Source organism: Eleginops maclovinus, chromosome 3 (assembly GCF_036324505.1).
Source record: "Eleginops maclovinus isolate JMC-PN-2008 ecotype Puerto Natales chromosome 3, JC_Emac_rtc_rv5, whole genome shotgun sequence".
In the NCBI taxonomy this organism is placed as follows: Eukaryota; Metazoa; Chordata; class Actinopteri; order Perciformes; family Eleginopidae; genus Eleginops; species Eleginops maclovinus.
In genome coordinates, this window is record NC_086351.1 from 8,743,563 (window position 1) to 8,757,761 (window position 14,199).

Consider the following 14,199-nt stretch of genomic DNA (forward strand, 5'->3'; position numbering starts at 1 on the left):
CCCAAACGTTAATGGGCACGTCCGCTCTGTTTACTCGTTCTAGTTAAATACATTATAACACTGAATAATAATAATAATAATAATACATAATTTAATAGAATCCAACAGAAATATTTACATCAGAATTACGAATAAGCCTTTGTATCACAAACATAGTGATACAAACAAAGAGAATGCACATCCTTCAAAAACATATCTTGTTAGTAGTTCAAATGGAGCTGAGTTATGAATTTGATATATTCTGGATTTTAATGTAGTACTCTTTGTGTGTATGCGCATCTGAGAGACCTTTCTTCCATGGATAGATTACCCTAATAGTATTTCTATGTATATACATTTTTCTACCCCATATTTGATTTAAAATTACACAGAATCCACAGCGTTAACAAATAAGGACTCTTTTTATTTGAAATTGTTCACCTTTTACACACTGACAGTTAATATACACAAGCCTTTGTGGTCCCTCTGGTCCGAGACATGGTCAGTGACAATGGGCCTCATTCACCAATATGTGCGGAGAAACTTTGCACACATAAAAGTGTGCAAAATTATAGACGGATTCATAACGCTCATTGGTTAATGTTCTCCTTAACACAATGCGAATGTTAGTGAATAAGGTTCATTCAGATAGATTTGTGTGCCCCCTATTTGCACTAGAAATAGGTGGGGAAAAGCTGATCATTACAGGCTGACTATAAAATCAAACTAAAACAGTAACATTAAATTAAACAAAGGTTAAAAACAATGTGTGAAATCACGGTTCATGCACAGATTTGTGAGTTTGCAATGATGGTGAATGAGGCCCAAAGTGTACTGGATATCAACTAGAATGGCTTATGGCAGATGAGAAAACACACACACACACACACACACACACACACGCACACACACACACACACACACACACACACACACACACACACACACAATTACACACAATCTTATACACATGGACAAGCACACATGCAGAAGCACGCACTTGTACACACATACACATATGCTGGAACAGATACAAACACACACATCACGACACATACTCTAACAATCTAACACAGTCTAGCCATCTAATGTAGACATCAACAGAGGAGGGGCTTAAAGTGCATACAGGAACAGAGGAGGGCCTTTGCTCGCTCTTTTATCAGTTACAGCCTTTGAAATTACGAGCGACAGTAATCCTCCACTAAAGCAATGATCTTAGTGCCACGCTGTATCTTTATAGAAAGCATATCCGTACCCTATTTTTAGCTCAAACTGTGCCTTGCATCATGAAATAAAGACACTGCATAGTTCACGGGGTTATTCTTATACATTATTGCGGTACAATGAAGAACCAGGTAAGGGGTCCGGGTGTGAGCCGTGGGCTGCAGGTTGGCACGGATAAGCATGTAGACTGTAGCCCAGGTTTCTTCAGTGGGATCAGAGAAATAAATCCAATATGATAACAGCCATTCCTTCTTCTGGTTTAGCTTAAAATGTGGGATAATCCATATGAGGAGAGGTGGGGAAAAATGTTTCCGGATGCATAGAAGGAGTGCAGATGCTGACACGACTCCATGGCCTGGTCCTGGTGTACCTGGTGTAGCACATGTTTTGGTCCTTGACAGGAGGTGGTGCAGTTCCCCCCGGGTCAATAAGGGGCAAATAGGAGTTGTGGGTGGGAGGTCCTGACAGGGCCAGGGGCCGGGCGGAGCAGTGCAGCGGAGAGGGTCTGAGTCTGGAAGAGGTTGGGGGTCGAGGCGTGGTTAGTAATGTGATTAGTGCGGTGCGTGAAAGTGTTGCTGATGGCGGCCGCCACTGCCACTAGGTGAGAAGGTATGATCTGAGTGTTCAGAGCAGGACATTGGCGCTCCTTTCCCAGGGACAGCTTTACCTTGTAAAGTGAGACAAGATACAGTCAGCACAGTCTATGTGTACACAGGTTGTATAAAATAATTTGAATACATTTTAAAAGACCAGATCTATAATGGCATTGCATATTCTGCTACAAATAACAATCTTAATTTGACCTGGGTTAGAAATACTTTCAATTTACAGATTAAAGCAAAAGTCAGCAAATGGTAAATGTCAAATATGTAAACACAATGTTTTATTGATATTGGAGACACAATTGGGACCTTACCAAAAAATACTGAGGATAAATAGCAAGCCTGATTTTTGTAGCCTACGAGGTCACCGTACCCCCACACTGCTTCCCAAGTGCTATAGTAGCTGACCTCCTAATACTAGGATGGTTTCAATGCCGGGACTACATATGTGTGTTGTCCTGTGTACATGTGTGACAATGAACGGGGATTTGATTTTTATCTTCAATTTCCATTTCCATACAAATTAATTTGACAATTAATCTGAACTGTACAAGCAGGAAATGAATATCTTGTTATCTTGATAGTCAAGTAATAACTGGAGTCGCTTATTCAGGGAAAATGCAAAACAATTCCTATTTCCAGCATCTCCATGTTAATTAAATCTTGTGGTTTTTGGACTACTGGTTGGACTAAAATGTGAAGACATCACATTGGGCTCTGGGATAGTCTGGTCTTTATTAATGTTGTTCGGGGTTAACGGGGTTTTCCAGACTTCTCTGTTAAAATCGTGGAGACACCATGGGGATGTCACAAGAAGAAACATGAATAAACAGTTATGGTACGTTATGGCTGAGGACATTGATGCTGAAGTGCAGTCTTCACACACAAAAACAGTCAGGGGAAGGGGAGCAAACAGGTGCCAGAAATCAGCTGCTAATTGCTAAATGCAAGTGTTCCAAGATAATTTGAGGCACACAAGCTTCCCCTGGATATTTCAATAGAGTTGTTAGCCTCTTTACATTTAATAAAATGGTTCAAACACTCAATGTCCCTACACTTGCAAAAAAAATAACAATAAATCCAGACCTCTATTTATCGGACAAATGCTTATTTTTGGCAGTGTGTTCGAAGTGGTAATTTTTGTATTTCAAAGTCACAATACATTGTAGTGTCCATTGAAAAAAAAAGGAAGAAGGAATGCAAGAAACTACAGAAGGACAACAGGAAAAAAAGCACTCAACCTCCAAAACCAGCCTAATAGGGTGAAAAGGTCACCAAAGTTATCTGGCTTAATCTTCTGTATCAGTAATGGAAAATCTACAGTCTCACAGCACCGCGATGGCAGCCGTTGTCATGGGTTATCAATCACTGACTCAGACATCGTAACCCTATGGGAGGCATTCTTTGCTCCCCACTCATCAAAGAAGCTTCTCACCGTTAACTCAGTCAATGATGGGTTTCAGAAAAAGTCATTTCCCCCACACTGGTAACCCCCGCGCATTGTCTCGGCAAACAGTGGGTGTGATTAATACCTTCTTCTGGGAGCTTCTGTAAGATGAAAAGTCAGGCTCTCCTTTATCTTTCCTGCATTTAATCCACACAACTCCTTCATGCATCCTACCAATCCTCGTCATGTGGCATTCAACCACCCTGGAGTGTAAGACGGCCGGGGTTCAGTCACACAGGACACTGAGTACCAAAAAGTTTAAGTTCACTTCTCTTATTCTGTGGTTTGTAAACTTGCCTGACACTAATTTGGTCTTGATGCAGGAGACCACACGCTGAGCAACTCAAAAATAGTTAAAACCGACATTTACAATTACTTATAAATAGTATTTGACCCAAGTATGCATTCCACCTCCAGCGTGCTGGCTCAGAGGAGCCTTGATTCATGCCATTTTTGTCAATAAAATATCAAGTTTTCAAATTGAATCCAACTGTGTTCTGCCAGTGATCTTTAATAAAAGTCAGGTAACAGGTGAGCCGTTTATGAAAGTTGACATTTTATTGAATTAGCTGACGTCAAGCAAATTGAATGTGCCTTATCAAAGTGCAGAAACTTTAGAGTAGCTGTGCAGGACTTTTTGCTGATAAAAGAGAAACATTAAACTGCCAAAATTCTGCATGCAGTTCTTTCCAGCGTTTTCTCCCATAACAAAAAAGCACAAATGAGGGGTACATAATCGGTATGGGCACAGAACTATGTTTTTCTTTGGGAAAACAGGAAGTGACTAACAAGAGAAAGACAATGAACTAAAATATCAAACAATAACTGTTTGTCATGGGTTGATATGTCTCCTAAGAGACTGTCAGAACTGAGTCATTGTTATTGTTGTGTCGACACCATGACATGTCGCTGATAACAAGATTAAAGCGTGCAGTGACTCACCGGCTGCTTTGTCTGTCCTTTCTGCGGTTTGGTGTAGGGGCTGTATTTCGGTTTGGCTGGTTTACCTGCCGCTCTGTCTTTATGACGCCGGCTGCTGATGTGCTAAAAAATGAGAGAATGGAGAGATTATTATTTTTATGTCGCAGACAGGTAACTACAGGCAGGGAGGTAGGGTTCAGGGTAACACTCGATTGTGGTTAAAGCAGCAATGATTATGAATGAATGTATAACAGAATGGAACATTTCAAATGTTGTTTGTTTCTGTGTCTATCTCTCTTTATATTTATGCCTAAAATCCACATTAACCCGAGTGTAAAAGTTAACCGGCCTTCATAATACTTATATGAAGGCCGTTCGCGTGGCAATGCAAGCCAGGAAAGTGGAGGCAGAAAAAGTGAAGGAAAGAATTAAATGTTCTTTCAGAAGTCAAGCATTTGCACCACTGCCTCTATTGTTTCCAGTTGCAAGTAAAAAGAGAAGCAGGCCGGCTGCAGCTATTAGGAGCATGCACTTCTTTTTGCCTCTTACATGATAGCTGAACTATTTGGCCACAGCTCTCTTAAACCATTGCAACTGCTTGAACCATACAGAGGAAAACTATGTGAGAGTGTCTGGATGGTAACCCTGCATCTAAGGTACTTTGTGAAAATTCTTAGGTAACTCACTATCTGACATCTTATCCTAACCTTAAACATACAATGCCTAATTCAACCAAACAAAGACAACAGATCAATCATCTAAAACAGTCTTGGCGTCATCTCCTTTAAATTAAGTTACAATTCAATCTTTTGGGCTTCTTAATGAGATTAGATTTGATGCATGGCAGCAAAAAGTAGTATACAGGTTTTTAAAAGGATGAATTCAACCACAGTGAGGACGAAAGTGTTGTGCCTTGCTGCCAACTATCGTTAATACAGATCCGACAACAGAGCCTGTCCTGTCCTAAAGATGACAATAGAGATATGGCTCTATGTGGATTGTTGGAAAGACAGTGAGGGTCAACAACACAAAAAGGATCTATCTTCAGGGGGTCATGAATACCTAAAGAAATCCATTTATCAGATTTAAGGATAGCTTGTTAGACAATGAAGGAAGGTATAGTTTCATGGAAATGCTGAAACACCACTTTAGATGTGGCATCTTTCCCTGGATATTCCGAAGAGAAACTGTGAAAATCCTCATTATCTTTTTATGACAGAGGTGTTGCGATGCTTCACAGTTGCCTGCTACCTCAGCCTCGGGGTGTATGCCATTTCAGGGTAGATAGCTTATCATGCGTTGAGGTGGGAACCTGAGAAGGTGGGGCAAAACTAAAAATACACCTCCTGTCTCAAGGGCGTTAAGTATTACAGCTTTAAAGGTTTCATTGCGACGGGAACCACCCATGGTGAAAATTGCTGCAGTTATGGCACTGCAAAGTATAGCGCAGAAAGCATTTACCAGATGACAGATACATATGCTCATGTTTAATACAGTATGTCATACGCAACAGATATGAAGCTTTGCTAATATTTAACCAGAGACAAATAGTGGATCTGAATAAACAGGTAAAATACAAGAGGCTGGAAAGACATACAGAGAAATCCCCTCTAACATCAAGCCAATAAATAATTCATAATGGATAAATGTTGACAGCAAAGGGCAGATTTCTGGCTGCGTTCTAAGTGTATCAAGTCCTTGCAGTGGATTTCAAAATCTGCTTTCAAGCTCTAACTGAAATTTGTCATGCTGGATTTTTTTTTCACAGAGAACCACAGCTGTCTTAAAAGTATTCTCTTATTTTCTGTAAGGGAGCTCAAGGTTAGCTCAGACAAAAACCGAGTCGGTTTCTAGTATTGTAGACAAAACTACCTCTGTGACAGAATGATCAGCAGCTACAAGGAAAGAAGATTTGCGGGGTGCCCCAAAGCAAAAACCAGGAAACACAATCCCAGGAAGAGTTTTCATCCCGGCTTCACAAAGAGAAAACATCACTAAGAGATAAGTTCATGTCATCTTTCTAGGGTAACCTCATTTTGCTGAACATATTGTTAAACTAGGAAATGTTTTTCTTATTAGCGGAAAGGGATTAGCAGAAACTCCACTCAATTATGTCTATTTACGCTGGAGAGACCTCATTTCTTGGTTATGTATGCTTAACCGGTTTCCTTAAGAGTTTTTGCAAAAGACAGGGAAATCCTTGCTGTGACAGCGGCGCAGCAGGATGAAAGCAAATATCAGCAGGAGTGGCAGCGAGTCTTTGTATCCCAAGTATGTTTTATCTTAAAAGCAGCCAAAAGCTAAATCTGACACTGAAGTAAATGAGTGTTAATAAGTAGGTTTTCACAGATGAACAGCAAACTGTTCGTGCAATTAAGACACATGCACTCGGTAAACTGGGTGCTTGATGACACATTGAGGCTAAGTAGTAAGAAATCCGCATCAAAAGAGAAAAGTTCTTATCATGAACCCCTGTATTATTTCATTTGGTGTTTTACATTACATATCATTCCTCTCTTTTCTTCCTGTTAACCATTTCTGTCATTTTGACGACTTCATAATAAACTCAAGGGGGTAAACATTCATTTATTTATTTGACTGATGTCACACTGTGTAAGCAATACAATGAACAAATACTGAATTCCATTTCGATGGTTTGGTTTCAGTTCCTGGTGCTTATTCGCAACCCTAAAAAGGATGGATCTGTCATTTTCATACAAAATGTAAACTGAGAATAAGGTCTATTAGTCTATACCTTCTTAACTATGCTCGCATTTCAATTATCAAATCTTGCCAACAACTCTGTATGACTTTGAAACACAGTTAATTCCATTGTGACTTTAAAATAACAGTTCAAACATTTATGTGGGTTAAGTGCTGGAATACTTTTTGCCAGACATAGTCAATTTAAAGGCAGCTGATAATTACTATTCATCTAGTTCAATGGAAATAATGCAAAATGAGCTTATTTGCTGCTGCAACGTAAAAATGTCCCAAATTGGGATCAATAAAGTAATTCTATTTTATTCTATTATTTCCCTAAATGTTATGTAGTTGTTCAAAGGCAAAATATAAACATTTGTTATATCTGATTATGATCAAATCTAGTGAAATAACCCGGCTAAATCCATTATATTGTAATCAGTAGTTTGATTGTATTTCAGTCCAATTCCTGTCTATGTCTTGTCTTTGATCACTCTCTCTTTTGCTTGGATTTATTTACAAAAGCTTCAGTTAAAAATGCTTTGTGTGCAGGAAAGAATTGGTTGAGCATTTCAATGTCTTTGTGTGTCCCTCTCACCTGTTTTAGCTGAGTCTCTGAGTTGACATGCACATCACACGTTTCACAGTAAAACGTTTTGTTCTGCAGGCCCGTTAATGACTTGGTGACTGGAGCCAACTTGCTTTTGACTCCCGGCCGAGGGAAAGACTTGATGGAGCCCACGCCGGCCCTAGCCTCCAGCATCGTCTTGTGCTTCGTACCTGCGGGTTCAAGCAGAGGCGACAAGGTCAGTACATTAACGTCACAAAACAGACGCTTGCCTGAAGGAGAGGTGAGATCAGAGGCTAACTTCTGTTATCCCTTTTTTCTGGTGTGGGAAGTATGGAGGTCAGTGTAGAAGGATGGCCTTGTAAATTAATAGACCACTTCCCTGATAAGAGTAAAGAATCCTGTTAAAATTGCTCAGGAAGAATGTTGTGTTTGCACAGATCTTTCACTTTTAGATATCCCCGCAGGGCACAGTTAGCACTGAGGTTTACCCCGGCCTTTAAGCGACTGAACTTGCAAGTGCAAACACCATTTTTATGTCCATTTCAAATCCCTGCTGATACACCTCGTGTCAACGTGAGGTCTTAAAAACAGAAGCAGCAGCTGCCAGCACCCATGTGCATTTTCCTCAGAGAAAACACACCAGTGTTTGAGTGGAAATAGTTTTCTTTTGTTAGGCTGATGGTGTGTCTGAAGAAGGTAATTGCTGAATTTCTACACAATCGACTGGCTTCAGTGTTGAAGTGTTCTTTCTCTTACTTACTGAGGTATATTGGCTGTCTGTTAATACCTAGTTAACATAAACACAGAGTGAGGATATGAGATAACTCTTAGTCATCCATTAATCAAGGCTTAATGCACAGAAATGTCCCACTGCTTTTGCCTCATCCCACAATTTCTAATGAACATTGAACAATCTATAAACAGGTGCGTGGCAGACACAAACACACTGACATCTCTTGGATTGCAGGCAGTCCATAATAAATTACACAAGTGACCTCGAAGTTATTGAAAGCCAAGCAGTGAGGGTCCAATGCTAACTCATATTGATCAAATTTGTTCAACAGAGAGTGTATGACACCTTTAGTTAGCAGCCTGCTGGAGCCATTGTTTTAAGCTATTCCAAAGAAATGGGGGGGCATGTATAACATTCCCACTAAACACAAATAAACTGCATAATCAATTACGTTTGAAAGGAACATTTGTTTTTCGCCCAGGTTAACATCAGTTCTAAAGCAACTAAGTACATTATTCAAGTACTGTACTTAAGTACAATTTTGTGGTACTTGTACTTTACTTGAGTATTTCCATTGTATGCTACTTTGTACTTCTACTCCACGACAATTCAGAGGTATCGTGTACTTTTACTCCACTATATTTAGTTTGTAGCTTTAGTTACTTAGCAGATGATGAGAAATATAATCAACACTTTAAAAAGACTTTAGTTACACCTGGAGTAAATTAACAAGCTACCCTGCAGTATACAAAGTCATTAAAACTAGCTGCACCTTTAGAAGAAGAAGAAGAATCGGAGGATGAAACCCCCTTTATTGTCACATACATGCACACAGCAGAGCACACACAGTGAAATTGGTCCTCTGCATTTAACCCATCCCAGTACTAGGAGCAGTGGGCAGCTACCGTGCAGCGCCCGGGGAGCAATGGGGAGGGGGGATTGGAGATGTCCGGTGCCTTGCTCAAGGGCCCCACAGCCGGGCCCAGGAGGTGAACTGGGACCTCTCCAAGTAGCAGTTCACTTTCCATATTTCAAGTCTGTTTGGGGACTTGAACCGGCAACCCTACGATTCCCAGTCCAACCCTACGATTCCCAGTCCAAGCCCCTACTGACTGAGCCACTGCTGGACCATCTTTGATAACACTTTAATGCATCCATAATTATAATCCAAACATGTATTATATAATATTCTGAAATGGGCCTGTCTGCATAATGACTACTTTCACTTTTGTTACTATAATTATATTTGGATGCAAATACTTTTGTACTTTTACTTGAGTAACGTTTTGAATACAGGACTTTTACTTGTGGTATTCCTACACTCTGATACTTCTACTTTTACTCAAGTACAAGATCTGAGTACTTCTTCCACCTCTCAGAAAAACTAGTTTAAATAATTACTGTACAAATACCTAATAATTACACTATCATAGCATACATTTGTGTGTGTGTGTGTGTGTGTGTGTGTGTGTGTGTGTGTGTGTGTGTGTGTGTGTGTGTGTGTGTGTGTGTGTGTGTGTGTGTGTGTGTGTGTGTGTGTGTGTGTGTGTGTGTATTTCTGTAATTGTGTTTGTATGATTTGAGTTTTAATTATCTTGCCAACCACCTGACAGATCTACTTGAGTGTCGTGTGTTTGCTGAGGACCCAAAGGAGTGCCGTGCCGTACTTGGAGTTAATAATAATTACATTTTAGTTTTAGTTAAAGTCGCTCAAGTGATGTTTATATTTGCATCAAACATTGCAGATGCATCTCTTACCGCTGTTGTGAGCATCTAGCTGCGATGCCGAGTTGACCGCCACTTTGCACAGCGAGCAGTACAGAAGACGTCGAGCTTTCTCCTCTTCTGTTTCCGCATCTGTCTCAACCTCGGGTTCGGCCTCAGGCTCCAGGTCTGGTTCTGAGGGTGGGTTTAATGTCGAGTCCCCTCCAGCAGCTGAGGTAGTCTCGGGGGCTGTGGCTGCAATAATGCTCGAGTCTATCGGTGAGACCACGGGTGGAGGCGTTGGTGTTGAGAGAGTCGTCAAGGATGCCAGGGGTAGTGCCGGTCTGAGCACCGGGGATAGCGGTAGGGGCATTACTCCAGGAACACCATCTGCCGAGAGAAGGAGTGTTGTATTTTAATTGTATGGATTTATTCAACTCTTGGATGCAAATAATTATTGTGAGGTTCAACCAACCCGTGGCTAAACAGACTTTGAGATGTAGACTTAAAAGATAAAATGCAATAAAAGAAATAGAAAAAAAGTTCCAAAGCTGGATCTTAGCGCAGTAACAAGATGGGATTCATTAGGATTACGTGAGTGTTGGGTTAAAAAAGACAGAAATTCTGTGTATTTGCACATGGTGGTGTTTGCATGAGTGAACATTGAAAGTTAACACACTCCCAAAAACCACATACCGAGAACAAGTTAAGAAGACCAGAACATAAGGCTGGCAGCACAAACAAAAACGTTATTAAAATATCTTCACCAAACAGACAACACATGTGCGGCATGTGACCAAACACAGAAAGATGAACAAAACACAACGGAAAAGTTACAAATCCACCCAAAAATCCACCCGAACTACTTGGAAATGATGATGCAAGAAAACTAGTTGGCAAGGGTTTCGTAAAATATTGTGGCTCGGATTAAAAGATGTTTGTTTGTGACGTCTCATAGGTTACCGACATAAAGTAAACTTGACAACATGGACTTCTGGTTTAACGTGAGACATGGATAACAGTCTCCTGGGTGTTTGCTTTACCCATTCATCTATTCACCTCAGTCTCCTCAAATGTGCAGACTATGATTGTTAAAACATATATCTGATACATTTAAAACAAATGTAATACAGGGTAAAATAGTGGATAGGTAGGAAAGTTCAGTAAAGACATACACAAGCAAACCAAGAAGCCAGACTTTTATGTCAGTGTGTGAGATCACATTAACATGTAACACAAATAGCTGCTGGGGCATGAAAGAAATGTCTGATATTTTTAGGCAACGGGACAGCAGCAGATCAATATATTTGACTCACAGAACAACAGCACATGTCAGTGTTTGGAATACAGAGGACTTGCTGCCACATACACGAAAATCTAATTTTGCCTTGGGAGCACAACCTGATCGATGCCAATGCGTCGGAGTTCTCTGCACTCCAGCTTCACGAAATGAAGATCATCCAGCTACGAGAGCAAATCAATAGTGAATTATGTCATGCTATTTTTGTGAGCCATTATATATGGTCCTTATTTATCCCAGTGGAGGTGTTGGCAGTTGGCGTCGCAAAACTGCTCCAAGTTACATTGACAACGGGTTCACGTTTTGCAGAAGGTTAAAAAAAAAATCATCAAAGGTTAGGAACTATGGGTATCTTTCTGTTGAGACCCGGGGTTAGAGGAGTATGGCCTTTCCTTTAGATAAGAGGGATCCGGAAAGAGCTTCTGGTGAATGGTGTCTATTTATTCAAGCTGAGTTTTTGAATAGCTTCCAAGGATTGCAGCTTATTGCAACGGCACTCTGAATAAACGCTTCAGCTAAATGCTTTAAATGTATGTAAATATATGCATTGTCAAGTATTTCAGTGTTTGTGAGCATCCAATCCATTAACCTTTAAAATGGTTTTGCTGCACATTTATACTTGTTGTTATACTCTCTTCTTACAGTTGATTGACTCCAACTGTGAAATTTGCTGCACTTTCACGAAACTCGCTGAGTTCCCTGAATGCAGATCTGTAAAAGTAATGAACAGGAGCAGGTGGTAAATAACCGACCAAAAAATATGACATTTGCATTGAAATGAAGAGGGTGGCTTGCTTCAGTGATATGCAACAGAATCAGAAAGCGTGAGATAAATGCCAGATCTTTTGCAGAGTGGGTGAGCATCGAAGTCGAGCCCTAATGACGGTGATGCTGGTATTTGAGAACTTATCTTTAACAGCTTTTTAACAACACGGATCAAGATCAAGGCTATTATTTCCAAAGGGCTCTCTCTTTGATGGCTCTGCAAGCCAAAGTAGCTGATTTTCCACCAGGTTAGAAATCGATAACTGCATTTTCACAACATGATTCATTGCAAGGAGAAGGAAGTTATGTCATTTTATTAAAATAAGGAATGGTGAAATGTGAATTCATGTTCGTCCTTCTGGGACGTCAGCGAAAAACCTCGAGAGAGTAAAAGACTGGAAGGGGATATCCGGTTATCAAAGACTTTTTGCCATCTAATATAATATGTACTACCCAGTCACGAAAAAACTATTTGTTCTTTGTGTTTGGTCTGACAAGCAGCCCATCTAATCTTTGAATGAAACTCAACATCAGCAGGGAAATCAAGAGCCTTGCCACAGTCTCAGTTCTCCCCTCAGCATGACAGTCCATTACAATTCCCACATTAAGGCAGAGATAGCATCAATCCGCCTGTTGAGCTCTATCTCTATGAAAAACACCCAAGCACTTGAACAGATGCACCGTTAATATTTGGATATTTAAAATGATAAACTGGATTTCATGGTAATGTGAATAGGAGTGCATTAAGCATCTTTTTTCAGTCTGCCAGTGTTTCTGCAGCAGTTCTTTTCTGCTGCTCAGACTGCCCTGGAGAGGATGTGTCCATCACCTGACCAGACGACCTTAAGCAAGGGCATCTATAGATTAAGGTTGCCAGCAGAGGATTGATCGTTGGTGATGCAATGTTGTGCAGCTATAACTAATTGACCTCTACCCGTTTATCTGTGTGATTTCAGTAGACACTGCCTGTGAACTGATCTTAAGAAGAACATATGGCATGAAAAGGCCATTATTCCAGACTGTTACACTCAATGCCATGACTGGAACATTTATTTAAAGACTCTGGACTTTTAGAAAGGGGTCAGTGCCTTCAGTTATTAGTTGTGCGTAGCTTATGTTCTGTTTAAATTGAGGTGAGGCTGAATACGTTACACGCAAGAGCCAGAAAATCTATACAGATCTTCTAATCCAAATGTTAAAACTGATTTAACAAAAGGACATTTATATTGATACAAACAAAATAAGATATTAGCACTTCCACATTCAAACTTCAGCGAAAGCAATACATCTTTCCGGGTATGTTGATTATCATCAGTAACTATCAAACCCAAATAATAAACGACATCAATGACATTAGTGTAATGTACATTACCATGTCATATCAAGCCCAAGCCATTACCGATAGAACAGTAATTAATCTGTGAACTGTTTATGATGTGGCTGACCTTGTCACTCTTGATGAATAATGTTTATGCCTTGAGCAGATCGGCAGCGACCTCTTCACCCCCTGCAATTACCAAATCACCTACTCCCAGTCTGCGCTTGTGTGCCAGGCATCCAAACAACCTGAAATCACAGAGATTAGCTCACTCGATCTGACCGTTCTCACCAACGAGCTTAAAGCTGCCATCACACCTGCTTCTCTGGGCAGCTTTTCAATGGCACGGACTACAGGCTGTGTGTGTTTCCAGAAAAATGCAAGTAAAGTTTTGGTGGTGATGTGAGTGAGCAATGTTTTGCCTGTGGATTGTTCCTTAACTGCTTTTGGCGGGTTATCTGGTCATTGTTAGGGATAATATTTTGGTGCTGTGATGTCTTTGACCATCATGCATTTCTTTGGTTTCTTTTTTAAAGATGGTCTTCATTTTTCCTCTTTCATTTAGAAACAGCTGGGAAGTATAATCCGAATCATTTTCCAAACAAGAGAATGTTTCTCTGACAAAGACATACTGCATTGACTCAGGGTTTTGATCAGAATCGAGCAGTTGGGGAATGGTAAGTTGTTTGGGTGCTGTTATTAAAGAAAACTCAACAACATTTTGACAATCTGCTTATTTGCTGTGATCTGTGGAGTGTGAAGATCAATAGCAATTTATTTAATATGAATTCAGCAGATGGCTCCATGATTTGTTGAGCCTATCTCAGCACAGAGACTGAATGTAACGGGAAATCAGCTTCAATAAGTGGAAAATACACCTTCCAAGCCTTTTATTGGATGTATGTTTATACAAGTTAATTATCCAACATGTA

General features: G+C 40.2%; 1 protein-coding gene across 2 annotated transcripts in view; it reads right to left on the reverse strand.

Moving 5' to 3' along the window:
* Positions 1-382: 382 nt before the first annotated feature.
* znf385d (zinc finger protein 385D) overlaps positions 383-14,199 on the reverse strand; it is a 61,524-nt gene continuing 47,707 nt past the window's right edge. The window contains exons 5-8 of one of the 2 annotated variants that reach the window (XM_063877984.1): positions 9,939-10,274; positions 7,475-7,656; positions 4,195-4,296; positions 383-1,864 (exon numbers count right to left, since the gene is read on the reverse strand). In XM_063877984.1, the coding sequence (XP_063734054.1) occupies positions 1,628-1,864; positions 4,195-4,296; positions 7,475-7,656; positions 9,939-10,274 (857 nt within the window). In that variant the 3' untranslated portion in view covers positions 383-1,627. Of the gene's footprint in view, positions 1,871-4,194; positions 4,297-7,474; positions 7,657-9,938; positions 10,275-14,199 lie in introns of both variants that reach the window. The other variant, XM_063877978.1, reaches the window with a different exon arrangement.